The sequence below is a fragment of the Rattus norvegicus genome, chromosome X, assembly GCF_036323735.1.
Source record: "Rattus norvegicus strain BN/NHsdMcwi chromosome X, GRCr8, whole genome shotgun sequence".
Taxonomy (NCBI): domain Eukaryota; kingdom Metazoa; phylum Chordata; class Mammalia; order Rodentia; family Muridae; genus Rattus; species Rattus norvegicus.
In genome coordinates this window covers 132,702,466-132,724,101 of record NC_086039.1, presented here as the reverse complement: position 1 = coordinate 132,724,101, position 21,636 = coordinate 132,702,466, and the positions used below count along the sequence as shown (strand labels likewise).

The 21,636-nt window shown below is 39.5% G+C and overlaps 1 protein-coding gene across 11 annotated transcripts in view; it reads right to left on the bottom strand.

The window, feature by feature from the left end:
• Positions 1 to 396: 396 nt before the first annotated feature.
• The window catches only part of Slc25a14 (solute carrier family 25 member 14), a 38,188-nt gene continuing 16,948 nt past the window's right edge, over positions 397 to 21,636 (bottom strand). For 7 of the 11 annotated variants that reach the window (XM_006257531.5, XM_006257532.4, XM_006257535.3 and 4 more), the window contains 4 exons: positions 9,956 to 10,080; positions 8,700 to 8,835; positions 2,320 to 2,400; positions 397 to 821 (listed from right to left, as the gene is read on the bottom strand). In XM_006257531.5, coding sequence (XP_006257593.1) covers positions 780 to 821; positions 2,320 to 2,400; positions 8,700 to 8,835; positions 9,956 to 10,080 — 384 coding nt within the window. In that variant the 3' untranslated portion in view covers positions 397 to 779. Of the gene's footprint in view, positions 822 to 2,319; positions 2,401 to 3,639; positions 8,330 to 8,699; positions 8,836 to 9,955; positions 10,081 to 21,636 lie in introns of those variants that run through there. The other 4 variants (XR_005498077.2, XR_005498078.2, NM_053501.3 and 1 more) reach the window with 4 other exon arrangements.

The window sequence follows — 21,636 nt, the reverse complement described above, 5'->3', positions numbered from 1 at the left end:
TAACGAGCTTAAAAAACAGACAGCCTCCTTCTTCATGGCCCCAGCATCCAGGAAATAATAGTCACACAATAAACATTTGAACAAATGCATGAGTGGATAATTATAAAGACTGTCACTCTGAGCACAGGGCTCTAGTTGTAAACCTTGTTAGCATTTTTTCTGTAGAACCTTCCAAATGATCCACTTGATTATTTGTTTCATATCCTGGAAAAGAACCGCAGGACTGATATTTAAAAGCGAGTGGCATTATGCTGACAAATGCCCTTGCCAAAACACAATACGCCTGTTCTAACCCCCATAGATGTGCTTCGGGAGTCCAGTCTCCATTTCAGAGTCACATTCTAGAGAATGCAACTTAAGAGTTATGCAAGGAGAGAGGAAATGAAGACAAAATGATTCAATCAATAAATACTTTAATGAGAACTGAGGTCAAAAACACACATAGCAGTAACTGTGCCGGTAGCCTGCTGCTGTAGCCTGTCTCGGGAAAACCAACTACATTGAAGCTACAGTTAAAAAGGAGGCCCTTTTGAATGTCACCCATCAGTATCCATCTTCACAGAAGACACCAATCTGGGGTCACACTCTCAATGTCGAAACTTCTTCTCAGGGAAGAGGGAACACAAATGCATAAACTTAAGTCGTCCTACTACTCTTCAGTCAGGGGCCCTGCGAGACTGCTGGTTCTGTAAACACACACATCTTTGTCAAAATACATCAGGAACACAAAGAGGAACGGTAGAAAGGGCAGCAGGGCTGGGCTGATGGATTTCCAGTTCTTAGATCTGAAGCCTCTTGAGCTGCTCATACGTAATAAAAAACTGAAGAACGAGTCATGGAAGATTGCTGGGTTAATATTGAAAGCTAAGCCCATTTCAAAAAGTGTACATTTCATTCTCTTCATTTACTTAGCCTAAAGGGAATTGGCTTAAAAGTCTTTTCTTGAGATAAAATGTGTTGAGTGTCTACCATGTACCCACTATGATCAGGAGCACTTAGCAGTGAAAACACATCAATATACATAGAGTATTCAAAAGCGAACAACACACACATGCTTACACACACACACACACACACACACACACACACACAGACAGACAGACACACAGACACATACATGCATGCGCACGCATCTTGGCACTAGAAAAGCTTATACACAATTCCAAATAGACATTCTGCCTATTCAGCCTACAGATTCCAGAAGGGCAGGGAATTATTTTTCAACCCTGCTAAGCTCACAGGTACACACATAGCACCACACACAGTATCCAGCATGTGGCTCTGTACATAGGAAGCACTCATCACATCTGAAAGAAAGAGATGCACCCACAGCAAAAGATTCCTGCTTGGCTATGGATTCTTTGTTTCTATGAATGCTTTGTGTCCTCTTAGTATTTTCTAGCTATTTGGGTCTCAGAGTTATAGGTTAAGAAATCTCAACCACAATAGCATGGACGTCTTGCATCTTCCATCAGTGTTGCTAAAAATTTCATAGCCCTTCTAAAACTGCTATGCTTGACATCTTGTTTTATTACATTTATCTGCTTATTCGCTTGCTTATTTACATATTTATTTGCTGGGGAGTAGGGAGGGTGTGCGTGTACCCGCCACAGCATGTATGTGGAGTTCACACGACAACATTATGGGAGTCAATACTCTCCCTGCACCACCAGTCCCAGGGATTAAATTCAGGTCATCAGGTACAGAGGTGAGGACATTTACCCACTGAGCCATCTCAATAGATGTTTTGTTTGTTTGTTTGTTTTTAGTTTAGAATCAACAGGTAACACAATCGCTGGGCTCAGCAACTAGCATCCTAATTTGTAAGCCATTCTAAGTTAAATCCTCCAGTATCGGGTCCCAATGGATCTGACACCTGAACAGGGATGGTGGGGTGAGGGGTGTGTGGGGTGTGGGGGGCCTTGGGAGGAGGTGGGGATGTGGGGGGAGGTAAAGGGGGAGCATTGCCTACCTACATTTTGGCCTCCAAGCTCTCTCTCGTCCAAAAGCAAGTCACCTTTTTCTGCCTCTCCTCTTGCCCTCTCCAACCCAGAAGTCCCGCCTACTCCTTGCCCAGTTCATCTGATGTTTTTATTTAAAGAGGAACATTTGCCCCATCTTTTCTGTTCCTTTAAATGTGTACTTGCCTCCAAGGGAAAGTTACTTCGCTACTTGTTTCCATTCACAGTAGTCTCCAATGGGATGCTTGTTCTTCTTATTTGCCTATAAATGATTTAATAATAAAATTTGTCTTCTTATTACCTAGAATCACCTGAAAATTTGAAGCACTGTCTTCATTCTCAATTTCTAAAAGGATACAATGATGTTCCAGGGTCCAAGTCGAAGCCAGTTTGGCCAAAATCCTTTATAGAGTGCAAAAAATCCCTCATGTTTCCACATCTGAGGTAAAGACATAAGCAAAAATAGTGACTTTCACTTTCTTTTTTACATTTGACAACCATTTTCCATGCCCACCCTAGCAACTATCACTATTATAAAATAGACTCTTTTCTGAGGATGTACTTTGTAGTCTAAAAAATGTGTAGTGTAAATCCATGAAGCCATTCATTATTCAACAATTATTTACTGAGTACCTACGATTTATGACACATACTTCTTACTACTGGGAATATAATTGTAGATAAGAACTGGGCACAGCACTCTGGGAACAGAGGAAGTAAAATCAAGAGTTCAAGGCTATCCTTAGCTACACAGAAAATTTAAGGCCAAGCTAGGCTATATGATACCCTCTCTGTCATAAAACAAAGCACAAATTAAATATAATGTGTCCCAAACAAACAAAAAAGACAATTAGAAGGTGTTGGGTAGTACGCGGAGTTTTGAGGGAGAGAAAGAGGAAGAAGAGAGGATGATGCAGGACAATCCATCCAAGTACATGACAGTACATGATATGCATGTATGTAATGAAACTGTGAAGACCAGTTCAGAAGGACAATGTCTGCAGTAATAAAGATAGCTTCATAAAGTGATGGCACATGTTAAGGACCCTATCCCCAGTCCCCCATGCCCCTGTGTAGCCCTCACACATCAGGACTGTTCTGTGTCACCAAAAGAACATCATGTGAATTAACACTACTAGATTATGAAAGGTATTGGATAGATAAGGTACCTATCTCCTCCTTTATCGAATTATTCACTCTGAAAGAAAGCACCTGTCACACCATGATGAGAGGGCTACACCATAGGGAACTGAGACATTTACCCACCACCCGTATTAGTCATCTTTCAAGCAGATATGCTAGCTCCATTTAAGGGTGACTGAAGCCCTAGCTGGCATGGATTACAACCTTTTAGGGCTCATAATATAGAGTCATTCAACGAAGCTGCTTCTCACTTCCTGATCCACAAAACCTAGAAAATAACTATTCTTTTTAAGACCCCGTTTTTGAGGAATTTGTTACACAGCTATACATAATTTATACGGTCCCTATCCCCATGGAATATATATTCTAGTGAAGTTGACAAGCAAATGCATACATTATCATAGACAGGTTTTTTGGTAGATACTAGTATGTCGACACATATTATACCCAGAAGTTATAAAAGGGATAAAGAAAAGCAGGGTAGTGAATAAGGACTTGAGAAAGTCACTTTCCTTCTCTGGCTCTTGTCTCCTACCTTTAAAATTAGTGGGACTCCATGGTGGCTTTCATGCTTTGAGGGCTGAGGGAGGAATAACACGAACTGCTTTGCATTTTGGTGCCCTGATTTATACAGGAGGGGTCTCTCTATACATCAAATGGTTTCAAGAACTAGATGACATAGGAAAGGTCAAAAGCTGATGTCATATGAATTCTGCCATACCTGGTATATAATAGACAAATATCTATTAAGTAATGACAATATGTTGGGTGTTTTGTGAGATACTGAAAAATGTTGTTCTGCCTTTCCATTAGTGAATTGAATTTTACCACTGTTAAGAAACTGATACATCTTAATAAGATAATGATATGAGAAGCCAGATTTTCAAATATCACTCTTTTTCCCATCCCGCCATTTAAAAGCCCAGAAATTAGTGTCATTATTAACCACTTGGGGGAGGGGATAGTTAACAGTGAAGTTACTTATAGACAGCCATTGATAATATGCTTCTACCTCTAGTAACTTCTGAAGGACTCAGGCCAAAATTCATGTTTTAACTTTGAAAATGACTCAAAATGAAGGAGAGATGCAGATAACCTAAAATTACGGGATTAAATGACGAGGGACCTCGGAGATGATCCAAACCTCTTATTTCAATCACCACAATAAATTCCGAACTGACCAAAGATCTCCACCTACAAACTAAAATCAAAGAATTATAAATCATGCCATGTTGTGGGGGGCATAAGCACACACCTTTAACCCCAGCACTCTGGAATCAGAGGCAGGCAGATCTCTGTGAGTTCAAAGTCAGCCTGTTCTACAGATCGGGGTTCCAGGACAAACAGAGAGACCCATCTCTAAAAATAAACAATTTTGAATCAGACCACATTACATTTGTACTTAAAAAGTTCTGAGGTGGCTTTCATTCTAATTTTAAGTTTTCTGCAATGGTCCACAGGATCCTACATGATTCAAACCCTGTCCCTCTCTGCAGATTGACGTCCTGTTATTTTCTCATTAATTCACCACACTCAGCCATATAATCCTTTTAAACTCTTGAATATGTCAAACCCATTTCAACTCAGGCCCTTTATAATCTGTTCTTTATTATTTTCACATGACTACCTCCTTCCCATCATTCAAATTATCCATAAGCCTTTCTTAAGCATCCTACTGTGGGAATTCAGACCACCAAGTTACCATTTCAACATGCTCTTATTTTCTTCCTAGTATTTACTTCTAAAATTATCTAGCTTTTCCAACTACAACAGAACTTCCAATAGGGAATGAACAATGTTTGCCGTATTCGCCTTTATATCCACACCACCTCATAGATCTTGGCATGTTAAAGTTTTGTTGAATATAAATTTGTTGAATAGAAAGACACACAAAAATAGTATGATGTTCTAACAGTTCTAAGACTTATCTGAATCCTTATAAAGCTCCAGGATATTTGAAGAATCAGGTTGTGTGTAAACAAATAACTTCTGCAGATAAAGACAGATAACAGGGCTCTGCATTAAATATATAAAAATATATGTCAATACGTTAATATCTACCAATATCTGTCTGTTCTGTTTACATTAATTTGTGCATTTGTTTGTCAACCTCACTAGAACATACATTCTATAGGGGCATGGATTGTATAAGGTATCTATTGCTGTGCAATAAAGGGATTTCATAAATAATTTGTCCTAGAAAAGTGATAAACGGAAATGTTTGCCTCTATTTTCATGAAACTTTACTGAGATAACCAGTGAAAGCCAATCCAATAAAATGTAGTAAATATGAATAAAATGTGATGTAGCTACAGAATGTAATGAAAACAGTACAATTCGGCAATAAAAAGAAGCAGAGAGTTGCTATATACTACTCCGAATGGACACTGAAAGCACATTACTTGAAAGAAACCAATTAAAAAGGTCACACAATATGATTCCACTTCTATGAAATATCTAGAACAGACATATTGATAGAAATAGGAAGGAAGCTAGCATTTTCTTGAACTAAATGGATAGGAGAAACAGAGGTGGTGTAAAGGGTATATAGGTTGTTTTCGGGTCATAAAAATGTCCTAAAATGTAAGTGTCATATATATCTGTTATTTACTACAATGCTGTCTTCTACAAACTATTTTGAATACATTATCTTGACAATATGTTAATTTATTTTCAGGGAAGTTTTAAATTGAGAAAGAGAAAGTACGTGGGGGCGGTAATACTTTGACAGAAACTATAAAAACCCTTCTTGCACACTCAAAAAGCAGAGGTTGGGGAATCTTATATTTGGGACCCGTGTGGGGTAAATTGTGAGTTTCACACCAATCTCAGCTACATAGCAAGATACTTTTTCGATTAATTAATTAACTAATTAATCACTTTTCAGGGAGATAAGAAAAGAAGAAACTACATTTGCAACCTAGTGCAATGGTCAGTAAAGGCCTTTCTTTGTGGGAAGTGATAGGAGATGTGGAGAATGAAGAGGAGTGCGGAAGGCAGAAGGCACATTTAAGGTGTTGCAGCGAGTGTCTAAGACAGTAAGTTATGGATGGGCACTTGGAAGAAAAACATCTATGCTGGACAACTCTCAGTACAACTGGAATGCAGAAAAGGGAGAGAATAACGAGTAGAGGAAAGCAAAGGATCCTAAAGACTCTACATTTCCTTACAAAAGTAGTGAGCGCCCTGACTGCCGCATGGATTCTGTGCAGGATGCCGTTTGGAACAAGACTTTACTACAAACAATTCTATAGAACTTTAGATCCTCAAGAAGGAAAGAGACTATGAACTACTCTACCTTCTCCAGTTGGTTATACCCTGTATGCAAATGACCCCACAGATGCTCACCTTTAACCACAAACCCAGTTAGAACTATCGTCTCCGAATACCACTGGCTATTCCCCATACACATCAAACTAACCATCAAAAACCACGTCTCCTGCAAAATCTGTTCTTTAATTTCTTCATTTTATTTTGTATGTGTATAGATGTCTTGTCTGCATGTTTGTCTGTATACCACACTGAAGCCTAGCACCCACAGAGGCCAGAAGACAGTGTTGGGATTCCCTGGAATTGAAAATGGTCATAAAACTGGGTGCTGAAAACTGAACCCAGGCCCTCTGTAAGAGTACCCAGTGTGCTTTGAACTGCTGAGCCCTGTTCTTATGATGTGTCCATCACTAAATGTCATCATCTGGTCACCAAATCCAAATCCAGGAAGTCATCTTTGACACCTCCTCTTCCTGTCTACATAATCTCAACAAAACTGTAGTGACTTACTCAACTGAATTAGTCTCGATTCTGTCCCTTCTCTCTGCCTCCGTCATATTGAAGCTTGGACCTTCATCCTCCAGCACTCAGGTAATATAAGACTTCTAATCAACCTTACCTCCAGGTCAGTGGCTCTTTAAGTCAATCAGATCAGCATCAGTACTACCTGGGACCTTTCTGGAAATACAAATTCTCAAATCCCATTTCTGACATATAAGTTAATTCAGGTAGTTCTGAAGCAAGTTAAACGTAGAAGACCCATTTACTGCCCCACTTAGATTGGTGGTCTTCAGGTTTAAATGAACATACAACCACATGTGAATTTCTAAAAATATTGATAACCCCAGTTCTGAGTTGACTGATTTATGGCAAACATGGGAGCTGTGAGATTAGTAATTTCAATGTGTACTCAAGATGGAGAACCACTATCTTAGACCCTATTTCCACACAGACAAAGTGATATGCTTAAAATAAAAATGGAACCTGGTTAAAGCTTTCAATGTCTCCAGCCATCTCAGTACAACACTCAATATGTCTTATAACCCAACCTACAGTCACTAATGGGAGAAAAGTGTCAGGTGTATTAGTAAAGAATGCGTCTATAACCCAAAGGTCTCAGTTTATTGCAGCATTCCTACTTGCTAACCATGAAATTCTGAGGGAGGTGATCTGATCCTTCAGTGCATCAATATCTATCTCAGGGGATAATGGGGAGAATTAAATGACTAAATACACATAAGTCTCATTAGAACAGCTCCTGTCATATAATAAAGCATACAACAGATGTGAGCTATTATTCCTCAATTTACGAACATCCCTTGAGAGTTTATGTCAAACTTCTCAAGTGTGGGCTATAATTTCCTACCATAGATTTCTGAGTTTATCACTTATTAGGCTATATTGATTATCTGTTTGTAACTGCCAGTGCTTTAGGAGTAGTGATAATTTCCCTGTAGCTGTTAAGATAATGTCCCATAAATAATATATACTTGTTCAATGAAACTGATAAGAGCATGAAAAACCATATGGCCCCTTCATATTCTATCCCTGAATTTGTTTTTATAGCAGTAATGTAACCAATACTTCTATATACATTTAGGATATTCAACCCCAGCAGAAATGCTAGAAGCAAAATGTGATCAAGAGAACCTGAAACTTAAATCAAAGACTGGGTTTTGAGGTTTCTTAAGTACCGGGCTTTCTACTACAGAGTCTCTCTCTTATTTGAGCTTGTCAGATATGGGTTATAGTAAATCTTATTAAAATATTTTATTTCATGTGTATAGGTGTTTGCCTGCATGTGTATCACTCACCATGTACACGCAGTACTTATGAAGGCCAGAAGAAGGCGATGGATCCCCTGGAGTTATAAGTACCTTGTGGGTGCTGGGAACCGAATACAAGGCCTTTGGAACTTAACTGCTGGGCTATCTCTCCAATCTCTTAATTAAAACCTGAGCAGTTCACAGATAAGTACTCATTTACATCATTTCTATTCCTCCTTCTCCCCTCTAACTTCCCCTTCCACATCCTCAGATACATTAAATCTTGCTATCAATAATTCTACATAGTGCTATTAATATATCTATCTTGTATTTTCAAGCACTCAAATTGGAATAATATTAAGAAGCAATAGACATTAACAATTTTCCAAGAGATGGGCCTCTCAAGAGATGATCTCTCCAAGAGATGATTCTCAGAGGCTACTAAACAATACGTATAATGACTGTTTGATGTTCAGAGTATGTAGCAAGAAGAATAAGGCCTGGAAAAGGTCTTGAACAAAGAAAACAGAAATTGTAACAAACTGTACAGTGTACATACCTTTAAAATACCATCCAAAGTACCCTTGTAGAGGTCCACATGTCCCACTATTGCCCTCTGATTCATCATTCGAGTTCTCACCACATCCACAGGGTTAGATGCCAGAGCCCCAGCCAAACCACAGGTAAAGCTGGAACTAAAGGTAAAAACTAATTTAAGATCATAGGTTACACCTCCACTTCCACCACCTGCCCACTTAAACAGAATTCAGGCCAAATGCAAAAAGTATAACTTAGATCCGTCAGATAAAATCTGGCCTCCCTTCAATTATAAAGAGAAAGAAAATCTTTTCTAATGAAGCATCATTCAAAGGTTGTCCCTTTCATTTCCTTCTGAAACTTAGCCTGATTTTTAAAGTCCATAAACCTAACAAGATCTCTAAGCAGGACGTGTCCTAAAACATTGATCAGTTACATAAAACTGTCAGACCACAGCATCATATGTCAAATGCATTTAAGGAGCACAATATTAGAGGCGACATGACAAAAAAAATGTAGTTGGAGAGCAGACATAGTCTTTGGCCAAAAACTGTTTACCTTCAGAAACTCAAAAAAGATTTACCCTTTTTTCTTGGTTCCATTGAGAGGAAATTTGCCTTCTGGTAAAGAAAAAATAGAAATAACATGTTGATGGGGCTGGGGCTGTAGCTTATTCAGTGTTTGACTAGACAGCACGAGCCCTGGCTTCAATCCCAATACCACATACATACATTGTGGTGGTGCACACCACATATCTATAATCCAAGCACTCTGTGAGACAGGCAGATCAGAAATTCAAATTCTGATATATATGAGATCTTTCCTGTAAAGTCAGTAAGTAAATAAAGTACAAGCTGTTTAAGAATATCCAAAAGCATCTAATAGGGTTCTATATTACACCCAGCTGCTAAGTTCCCAGGTATCCACAGCATCTGAGGGGAAATGTGGATAATGGATGGTGAGGAATATAATCAGAGTACTTTATATACATGTTATGAATATGAACATAATATGTAATACTGACATTAGAAATGCCATACTGAAACACATAACCTATAATCAATAATGAAGTATTAATGAGGAAAGTAAAATAGGAAAATTCCACAATTTTATAGAAATACTCACTATTTTATATAATTTGTATGTAGCAATAAGTAAAAAATTATAAAATAGTCAGAAGGCTTAAAGTATTGGCCATAGGAGATAAGTGTTAATAAAAGAGGCTTTTTATGTTGAAACTGATAAACACAGAGTATAAATCAAACATAGCTCACTTACACAAAGTGTGTTAAAATTGTGTCTCCCAGCATTCCCGAAACTATCAGGTGCTTCTTGGTAATATCATAAACTGGCAACTCTACTCCCACAACGATGGCAGCACGCTGAGCAGTTGGGACCACACCCTATAAAACCAAAGTGACATCAGAGAACTCACAAGAGTAACATAAGTCTTACAGTGAAAAAGAATTGTCAATAGTGTAAACTGCCAGAAAAATAAACTCTGAAATGTATAGTTCTTTCTTAGAAATCAGTGAGTAACACTGGGATGTTGATAATTCCCTATCCATAAATCTTGTACTACAAATAAAGCCATTCATAACACCTAAAGCACAAGAGACAAAAGAAAAATAGTTAAATATGAAAGTTGGACTTCACCATAATTAAAACGTTACAATTTAAAAGATAACATGAAGTGAACGAGAAGAGAACCCACACAATGGAGAAATATTTGAAAATCTTAAACAATTAAGGCATTAGAAAAATGTACGTCAAAACCACAGGACAGCTGGGTTGTAGTGCTGCCCGCCTTTAATCCCTCCCCTAAGGAGGCAGAGCAGGCTATGTCTGAGTCTGAGGCCAGCATGATCTACAGAGTGAGTTTCAGGACAGCCAGAGCTACACAGTGAAACCCTGTCTCACAAAGCAAACAACCACCACAGTGACATGCCACTTCACATGTACTTGGATGACTCTAGACATTTTTTTTTTTTTTGGTTCTTTTTTTCGGAGCTGGGGACCGAACCCAGGGCCTTGCGCTTCCTAGGTAAGCGCTCTACCACTGAGCTAAATCCCCAGCCCCTAGACATTTTTTAAATATAATAGTAAGTGGTGGTAAAAATGTGGGGAAATTGGAACCCTTACCAGCTGTTGATAAATATATAAAATGGAGCACGAACATGATAAATTTGGCATCTCCTTAAAATGTTAAACATAAAATAACCATATGATCTAGCAATTCCTTATATGTGTGTGAGTGTATGCATGTATGTGTGTGTATGTGTGTATATATATATATATATATATCCAGAACTGAAGTACATTTGCATGCAAAAATATACACATCAATGTTCATAGCTATAGTTAGCATATTATTGAAAAGTACAAAATAATCCAAATGCTCTTTAATTAATAAGTATGTAAGTGAAAAAATGTAGCATATCCAGTTTGATGGTTTGCATATGCTTGACCCAGGGAGTGGCACTATTAGAAGGGGTGGCCATGTTGTAGGAAGTGTGTCACTGTGGGGATAGACTTGGAGACCCTCTTCCTAACTGCCTGGGGATGCTCAGGCTGTCCCTGACTACCTTTGGGTGAAGATGTAGATCTCAGCTCCTCCTGCACCATGCCTGTCTGGATGCTGTGATGCTGCCATGCACCTGCCATGACGATAATGGACTGAACCTCTGAACCTGTAAGCCAGCACCAATTAAATGCTGTCCTTTATAAAACTTACATTGGTCATGGTGTCTGTTCACAGCAATAAGACCCTAACTAAGACTTCTCCCAAATGTAATTGCTATCTATCCATTAAAAAAAAATGACATACTAGGACTTGGGGTTTAGCTCAGTGTCAGAGTATTTGCTTAGAAAGAGAGGAGGGGGTAAGGAGAGGGAGGGAGGGTGTGTATACCTTATGGCTGACATAATACAATTCTACTTGCGTGAAATATATAAAGTAGGCAAATCTATATGAACAAAAAGAAGAAGAGTGGTTTTTCAGTGTTCTGAGGTTAGCTGTGATGGAAATGACTATTAAACAGTAGGGAGTATCTTTTTGGTAACTAAAATGTTCTCAGCTTAGACAATAGCAATGGTGGCATAAAGCATGAAACCACTAGATATAATTGTATTTTAAAGATGAAAAGTTTTACAATGTGTGAATCTTCCCAATGAAGCTGTCAGGAAAAATAAAATCAGAAAGCAAAAAAAAAAAAAAAAAACCACTAAAAAGTGCAGAGTTCAGTGGTAAGATGGCAGGTTAAAAGTTTCCTTCCCCATGAATCTCTACATAAGTAGTCAGGACAATGGGGAGTCTGTATTCAAAGGACAGAAAAGAAAGAGCAATCAAAAAAGAGGACAAGACAGCTAAAAGACACAGACACAGAAAAGCGAGGCAAGGAAACCTATGGAGCAGTCCGCAGCTCCAGCCCCAATAGGAAGGTGAGAAGGATGCTGAGTAGCAATCGCGCATCAGCAGGAGAGTCCAAGCAGCCTGAGTGGCACTCGTGCAAGCCTTAAATCAAATAAGATTTGGTGCCACACTAAGTGCTCCTGTATGGCAGAATAACATTGGAGCAGTTTACTGCATCACTCCCCAAATGCTGGAGTGCAATAATCAGGTACCAATCTTGAAAGGGATCCATTGCTTGACTGAACTAACTTCAGGATAAGGATGCCTGGGAAACTTAGGAATACCCTGTCACAGTGCCTGGATAGGAGGAGATGGCCATCAGAAAAGTCACATTGAGAAGTCGAGTTAAGACACAGACCTACTGAACGTTAAGTAGAAGGAAGTTTGAGGCATGGAGGATGAAGTAGAATGTGCTCCCATCCTCCATAGTGAGCACTGAGTCTTGCAACTTGTGTTACATTGGAGGCTGAGAACTCTAAGCTCTTGCAGAAGACCTGAATTCAGTTCCCAGCACTCACACTGGGTAGATCAGAAATGCCTGTAACCCCAACTCCAGAGGGATTCTAATGCCTCTACTTTAACCTCCAAAGGCACCTGAACACATACAAGTATCCATAGTTAAAAATGTTTTTAAAATACAAAAATCAGTAAATCTTGATAAAATAAATCTTGATAGAACAGGTAAATAAGAATTAGGAAGACTCATACACTATTAACTGTTTTTGGAAAATTTTTTTTCAACAATTGACTTATCTTTATTTTATGTGCATTGGTATTTTGTCTGCATGCATGCCTATGTAAGATGTTAGATCTTCTGGAACTGGAGTTACAGGTAGTGGAGCCAACATGTGGGTGCTGGAATTGAACCTGCGTCCTCTGAGTCATCTCTCCAGCCCACATTGTTAACTGTAAATGAGGCAATTCCTAAGGTAAGGAAGGAAGAGAAGAGTACATACCTTTTCTTTTTTTTTTTTTTTTTTTTGGTTCTTTTTTTCAGAGCTGGGGACCGAACCCAGGGCCTTGCACTTCCTAGGTAAGCGCTCTACCACTGAGCTAAATCCCCAGCCCCATACCTTTTCAATAATAACCTTAAGTAATGTAATGGGATTATGTCTCTAATAAAAAACCACAAACTGGCTACATGGAATTAAAAGAACACACTCAAGATCTAAGTATTTGTTATCTGCAAAGACATACTGAGACTAAATAGGAAGTAACAAAAATTATATTCAAAGCCAAGAGAATCTGAAAGCAAACAAAATTAGCTATAGTTATAGGTGACAATTCTGACTTCAAAACAAAATTATTAAGAAAAGTTAAAGAAGGTCCCTGGACAGGGTTATGGCTCAGCAGTACACTGCCCGTCTGGGCATACACAAGGCCCAGAGTTCAATCTCTAGCACAGCAAAGAAAATAAAGTTGGTCTCCACACATTAATAAATAGAATCATCAACCAAGAAAATATAACAACTGTAGATATACATGTACTAAATATGGGGACATACAACTTCATAAAAAAAAAAAAACCTAACCAACATAAAGCGACGAGTGGGCACAGATGCGATCACAGTGAGAAGCTTCAGTCACTCATTGCCACCAACAAATCTCATCTGGGCAAAAAAGTCAAGAAATTTCAATTAAATCAAAATACAGATAAAATTGATAAAATAGAATCTATAGAATATTCTACCCAACAGTTAGATGATATAAATTCTTCTCAGTAGCCCATAGAAATTTCTACAAAACGTATCATATTTTAGACCATATATCAAGTTTTAAGAGGGCCAGGCATGGTGATACCGCCTTTAAATCAAATAACTTGGAGGACAGAGGCAGGCAGAGCTCTAAGTCCAAGAACAACCTGGTCTACATAGCAAATGCACAGCAGCCAGGGATACTAGTTAGACCCTGTCTCAATTTAAAAGAAAAAACCAGCCCTATTGGGTTGAAGGAAAGGTTCAGCAGTTAAGAAAGTACTGGTTGCTCTTTCACAGGACACAAGTTCAGTTCTGGTCACCTACACGGCAAATCTCAAGTACCTGTAACTCCAGTTCTAAGGGACACAGCACCCTTGTCTGGCCTCTGCAGGCAGCAGACACTCATGTGGTACACAGACATCTGTACACATCAACAGAATATCTTTAAAAACTTAAAGGAGGTGGGAACTCAAGAGAGCTCAGTGGCTAAGAGTTCGATTCCCAGCACCCATGTGAGGCAGGTCAGGACTCTATGTAACTCTAGCTGCAGGTCCTCCAATGACACTGGCTTCCAAAAGCACACAGACACACGTAATTAAAAGTGAGAAAAGTGGGGTTGGGGGTTTAGCTCAGTGGTAGAGCGCTTGCCTAGCAAGCGCAAGGCCCTGGGTTCGGTCCCCAGCTCCGAAAAAAGAAAAGAGAAGAAAGAGGAAAAAAAAGTGAGAAAAGCCAGCCTGGTCTGTGGAGCTAGTTCCAGGACAGCAAGGACTACATAGGGAAACCCTGTCTCAAAAAAAGAGACAGATAAGAGGAAGAAGGAAAAGAGGGGGAGGAGGAGGAGGAGGAGGAGGAGGAGGAGGAGGAGGAGGAGGCGGCGGACGATGACAGCTAAAAAAATTTTTCAAAAGTTAAGGGACTGGAAAAATGGTTCAGTCAGTGAAGTGCTAAACTTGCGATGCAAGTATGAGAGCTTAAATTCAACTCAGAACCCACATAATAAAAACTGGGTTGTGGTGATGCGTACTTGGAATCTCAGCATTGAGGAGGCAGAGAGGGCTCCCTCCAGTAAGAGACCTTATCTCAAAACAACAAAGTAAACAGCTCTTGAGGAATGCTACGCAAGGATATTCTCTGTCACCCACACAGACGGGCACGCGTGCATGTGCAAATACATGCACGTGTGCACGCACGTGCATACACACACACACACACACACACACATACACACATACACACATCAAAGCAGAAAGGGCATAATCTGTGAAGATGAAAGGAACGAGAGGGCAAGTGCATACAATAAAGGATGGATATCAAAGTATGTTATATACATATGTGAAAATAGCATGAAACACATTTCTATAATTTACACTGATAAAAAGTTTTTAAAAAAAACATGATAGGGCTCAGGGGTGATATAGTCTTGTAATTAATCTCAGCTGCTCATGATGCTAAGGCAAAGAATCCTAAATTCAGGGCCAGTGCTGAGTACAAAGTGAGTTCATGGCTAGCATTACTGAGTGAGTCTCTGATCTCTCAAACTACAGAAAGAGGGCTGCTGATACAGTTCAGTGAGAACATGCTTACATAGGACTGATGGGGCCCTAAGTTCAATCTGCAGTAGTACGGGAAGAATCTCTTTAAACAAGGCAAGACATGAGTACACAGTCATTATAAGGACAAAATAATAAAAACATTTGGCAGCTGGACATGGTGGCACACACCTTTAATCCCAGCACTTGGGAGGCAGAAGAAGGTAGATCGCAGAGTACAAGTCTCCATAGCAAGTTCCAGGCTAGCCAGAGATACACAGTGAGATTTTTGCCTCTAAAATAAAAGTATCAGTGAGGAGAGGAAAACTTCCCTGTGTAAGTCCCAAAAGCAAGGATCAGAGTAAGTGGAAGCAGAAGTCTCAAATGCTAAGGCAAGAGCAGAGAGGAGAGATGGTGCTCCCCTGAAGGCCCGCATGTGCTGAGATACCAATGAATTAGCATGACATCCTTTCCCAACTCACAGGACCACAGAGGCTGGCAGTGGACAACAAGGCAAATTTTACTCATTATCCCACAACAGAGACAAGCAGATCCCTGGGACTTTCTGGACACCTACTCTCGCCTAAATAAGTTAGTACCAGGTCAAAAATAAAGATGTTTAAAGTTGTCCTCTGGCCTCTACATAGAGTGCACACAAGTGTAGCCACAAACACAGAGGCAACTACACAAACACAGAGAGAAAAGGGGAGGCGTAAATCTCTGAAGAATATTAATTATACAAGGAAATCATCCTAATGCATTGTTTAACAAATCCATGATATGAAATTATATCCAGCACTGCTATTCTAAGTTCAGAGAGAAAGGAATATATACTCTTCAGAAAGGATTTGAAGGAAACATATTATAAAATAGTTTGTGTTTGTAGGATTAGAGATAAGATGATTTCATTTTTATACCTTCCCTTTTTCTTATTTCTGTGTGTGCATGTGCATGTGTTTTATATGTGTGGGCACGCACATCATGTTACACATGTGGCTATCAGGGGACACCTTGCAGGAGTTAGCTCTCTCTTTGCACCATGAGAGATTGAACTCAAGCTGGCAGGCTTACAGAGAGATGTCATCACCCAATGAACCACCTCGCCAGCCCCTCGTATTATGCCTATCATTTTTGACATATTCTCAATAGATTCTTTCCCTTCATAACTTTAGTTGAACATTACTCATTTTGTGTGGGGGCAGGTACATGTGAACAATTCTCTGGAGTAGTGTACTTTGGTTTTTGAGACTGGAACTTTCAATTAGACCTGGGTTTCACATATTAGGCCATGCTGGCTGGCCAGAGAGGCTCCGAGACTCATGCGTCTCTGCATCTCTGCCCCTCCAGTGCTGCGATTAAAGCGCACACCCTTGTGCCCAGCTTTTGATACTTTTATGGAAACTATGGGAATCACATTTGTACATCAAACATTTTACTATTAGAAATATTCCCACAGAGGGGGTTGGGGATTTAGCTCAGTGGTAGAGCGCTTGCCTAGCATGTGCAAGGCCCTGGGTTCGGTTCCCAGCTCCGAAAAAAAGAAAAGAAAAAAAATGAAATGAATAGAAATATTCCCACAATCCATAGGACTTCTTAATTATGTACAAGGGTATTGAATAAATATAATCAATGAAAATAAACTTTAAGTGGTGAAAATATCATATTATGTAGATAACTGTTTTCTGATACAACTTTTATGTTAAAATATTTTGCCATGTCTGAATTCCCAAACCCCATTTACAGGGTATGTGACTGCGCTGATCCTGCTGTCCCCATCTAATAGGAGCTTCCTCTAGGACTGCTAAACAGTGTGACCACCCCATAAAACCAGGCTGATGAACAATAAGGCTTTGAAACTACTGGAAGATTTCAGTCCACAGACGTATTGATATATGTGGCCTCTAGAATATTCTTAAAAGATTCAGTCAGCTGTCAAGTAAAGTTTCTAGCTTCTCCTGGAAAGTCAAATTTAGGGGCTGGAGTGATGGCTCAGAGTTAAGAGCCCTTGTAGCTCTGTGACCCAAACTCACTCTCCAGCACCAGTATAGTGGCTCACAGCATTCTGTAACTCCCAGTTCCAAGGTACTCGGTGCCCTCTTCTGGCCTCTGCTGGAACTGCATGCATGTGATGCACTTACATAACATTCAGACAAAACACTCATGTACAAAAAATAAACAAAAATCTGAAAAAAAAGAAAATTTAACCACACTCACTTTCTCATTAATGTGTGCCATAGCTAAGAAGATGGTATGTTCCAGCTCACCAGACAAGCCTCACAACACAACTATTTCTCCTACTCTTACGTAAGTTCTATTTTTGTTGCTGTTTCTGTGTATGGTGGAGTTAGGAATTCCCAGAAGCAACTGTTACAACTACAGCAAGAATAGTAAGTAGACTGAAAAGATCACATATCTGCCAGGGAGGAAATATATATCTCTGTTGAAATTTTTAAATTTCTGAAACAAAATTAGAGTCATATTTTAATATAAATTGATGTTCAGGAATACTAGGATTTGAACCTAAGGATTCATGCATGCTAGGCAAAGTATCCACCACTGAGCTATATTTTCCCAGAACCGTATTTTTACATTTACATAAAATATGCCTATCTGAAAGAAACACATAACAAAATATACTTTTCTTTTTGTTATGCACCGGAATAATGTTAAGTAGTCTAGAAAAATAAAGGTAACTGTCAAGCTCCTCAAAAAATTAAACACAGTTACCAGATGATCCAGCAATTCCACTTCTAGATATATACTCAAAAATATTAACTACAGCATCCCCAAAAGGATATTTGCATATCCATGTTCACTGCAACATCATTCACGATACCCAAAAAATGAAAGACACCCAAACATCCAGCAATGGTTGAATAAATAAAATGTACTGTGTGTGTGTGAGTGTGTGAGTGTGTGAGTGTGTGTGTGAGTGTGCTCGTGTGTGTGTGTGTGTGTGTGTGTGTGTGTGTGTGTGTGTACACATGTGAGTGTGTGAAATGTATAAATTCTTTTTTCAATCTTTAACAGGAAAGAAATTCAAAACCATTCTAGCACATGGATGAACCTCAGGGACATTATGCTAAATAAAACCTCTCAAAGGGCAAACTTTTTTGAGTCCACTCAGAGTTACTTCGAACTTGACAAATTCACAAAGAATTGTATGAGGGTTGCCAGAAGCCAGGAGAAAGAGAGAATGGTTGTTTATAGTGATTACAGAGTTTCAGTTTATGAAATAAATTCTGGATCCATCATGGATTACAGAGAGGCTCATGAGGCCCCATTCCTCATTGAGGATTTAAAGGCAGTTATAACACTTGCTAGGAGGGAGGGTCTCCTGAGGCCCCACCTCTGCCCAAGGATCTATAAACAGATAAAGGTTGCTGGGGGAGGAAAAGACATTTTTTCAGTGGTGTAGATACTGGTAAGATGTCTATGTTCACCATGGACATAGAGGGAGACCAGCTGGAAAGAGGAAGGAATAGGCGGAGGGGAAGGGAAGCAAGATAGGGTAATGAGGAGTGACTATGATAAAAATACATCAGATATATGGAGTCAAATATAATGGAACTCATTAGCATATATTAATATATGCTAATTTAAATTTTCTGGATCCTGGTAGCAAACAATGTGAATAGATCCAACACCATTGAAATTTTGTGTGAACTTTATAACAAATTATTAACAAATAAAAATAAAGTGTCTGAGTTCCCCTACCTAACTTATCATCTCACTGTTTGGTCTTTGTCTCTTGGCATTGACTCAAAAAATGTTCTAGTTAGTTTTATTCTGGTTTTAAATTGAATTAATGAAGAAATAATACCAACTGTTACCAAGAAGCAAACCTCAAGGATCATTAGTGGGTGTAGTGATCATTAAGTAAAAGTTATGTCTATTCCCATATGTACAACAATGCCAAGCAACCAGAGCTTCCAGGGACTAGGCCACTAACTAAAGACTATACATGGACTGACCCTGGACTCTGACCCCATAGGTAGCAATGAACATCCTAGTAAGAGCACCAGTGGAAGGGGAAGCCCTGGGTCCTGCTAAGACTGAACCCCCAGTGAACTAGACTGGTGGGGGGAGGGCGGCAATGGGGGGAGGGTTGGGAGGGGAACACCCATAAGGAAGGGGAGGGGGGAGGGGGATGTTTGCCCGGATACCGGGAAAGGGAATAACACTCGAAATGTATATAAGAAATGCTCAAGTTAATAAAAAAAATATTAAAAAAAGTTATGTCTATTATCAAAAGAATACATAACAATGTACTTTGCTCCTGTAACATTCTGTGCTAGGCTCATACAAGTAACATGACCATAAAAGTAGTTACACTTGATTATTAGGTATTGGAACATATGCATGTTATCAGAATTTCACCTGATAAATTACTTACTAATTGCAAAAGAAAAGTTTACCTTTTACAACAGCAAGACATGCTGGATATCATATGACTAAGTAGGCCATCTCTGCACTGTTAAATGTGGTATAATCAAACATGCACATCTTGCCTTGATTCAAAAGGTTTAGAATGACTATAATTAAGCCAGTAGTCTCAAGTTTCAGGCAATAGAGGGTCAAGCCACAGACCACATGAAAACACTGTATAAAAACCATCCTCAGCTCTGAAATAGGTGACTTTGCAATATGGGTTAGGTTTCAAGCATTAGATACATTTTTCAGAGTTATTATATACACACAAACACACATACAGGCACGTGTTTTGCCTACATGTATGTCTATGTACCATGTGAGCCTAGTGCCTACAAAAGTCAGAAGAGGGCTTTGATTCCTTTGATTCCCCTGCAACTAGAGTCACAAATGATTGTTATAGCTGCCCTGTGAGGACTGGCAACCCAACTTTGTCCACTCGAAGAGCAGCAGTATTTTTTTGGTTGGTTGGTTTGGTTTGGCTTTTTTCAAGACAGGGTTTTTCTGTGTAACAGGACATCTCTCTAGAGCAGGCTGGCCTCAGACAGAGCTCCATCTGCATAAAAGTATGCATGGCAAGTTCTTAACCACTGAGCCATCCCTCCAGTCCCCTTAAGTATTTGTTAGCTTTGTTACACTTGACAATAGTCTTGTTATCACAGAGAATCTTGCTCTTTCTAAATTTTATTTTTTATTTTTGGTTATGTGCATGTCTATGAGAGGGTATGCAGACACAAGCACAGCCCCCTGCATTCTATGCAGTCCAGACATGGTTCCTCTGTCAGAGCAGTCTGTGATTCTAATGGCAGAGACATCCCTCCACTTCGTCTGAGACACATCACCCAGTTTAGGGAACTTTTATAATGTCTACAATATGCAATTATATTGTTTTGCAAAATAACATATGAGTTTATGTAATCAGATGGATCTAAGTAATTATGCCAAAACTTCATCAGTGGTCTAAGCTAGATGATGTGTGTTTATAATTCAATTCTTCTTTCAGCTCTAATTTTGCTTGAAGTTTTAAAAGTAAAATTAGCTGTAAAAAAGTATAAAGAAAATAACAAAACTATTTAAAAGTCTATCAATGGATTTTCCATCCTATTCTGCTCTCAGTCTCTCAGTCTCCTCTCTGTCTCCTCTCTCTGTCTCTCTGTGTCTCTCTCAGTCTCTGTGTGTTGCTCAGTCTATGTCTCTAGATCTGTGTATCTCTCTGGTCTCTCTTGGTGTGTCTCTCTCGGTGTGTCTCTCTCTCGGTGTGTGTCTCTTAGACTCTGCGTCTCCCAGTCTCTGTGTCTCTGTGTCCCTCTCTGTCTCTCTCTCTCAGTGTCTCTCAGTGTCTCTCTCTGTCTCTCTCTGTCTCTGTCTCTGTCTCTGTCTCTCTCTCTCTCTCTCTCTCTCTCTCTCTCTGGGTCTTTCTAGTCATCTCTCTCGGTGTTTCTCTCTCGGTCTCTGTGTCTTTCAGTCTCCGTGTCTCTCTCTCTCAGTCTCTGTGTCTGTGTGTGTGTGTCTCTCTCTGTCTCTCTCTCTTGGTGTCTCTCTCTCTGTGTCTCTCTCTCTTGGTCTCTCTCTCTCTCTCTCTGGGTCTCTCTTTCTGGGGGTCCCTCTCTGCGTGTCTCTCCCTCAATGTCTCTCTCTTGGTGTCTCTATCTCTCGGTGTCTCTGTGTGGGTCTCTCTCTCTCTCCCTCTCTGGGTATTTCTCAGCCTCTGCATCTCTCTCGGTATGTCTCTCTCAGTCTCTGTGTGTGTGTGTGTCTCTCTCTCTGTCTCTGTGTCTCTCTGTCTCTTTCTGTCTGCATATTGTAACACAACAGATTAAAAGTTATCCGATACCGGTTGTAGTACCACAAGCCTTTAATTCTAGCACTCAGAAGGTAGATGCAGGGGCT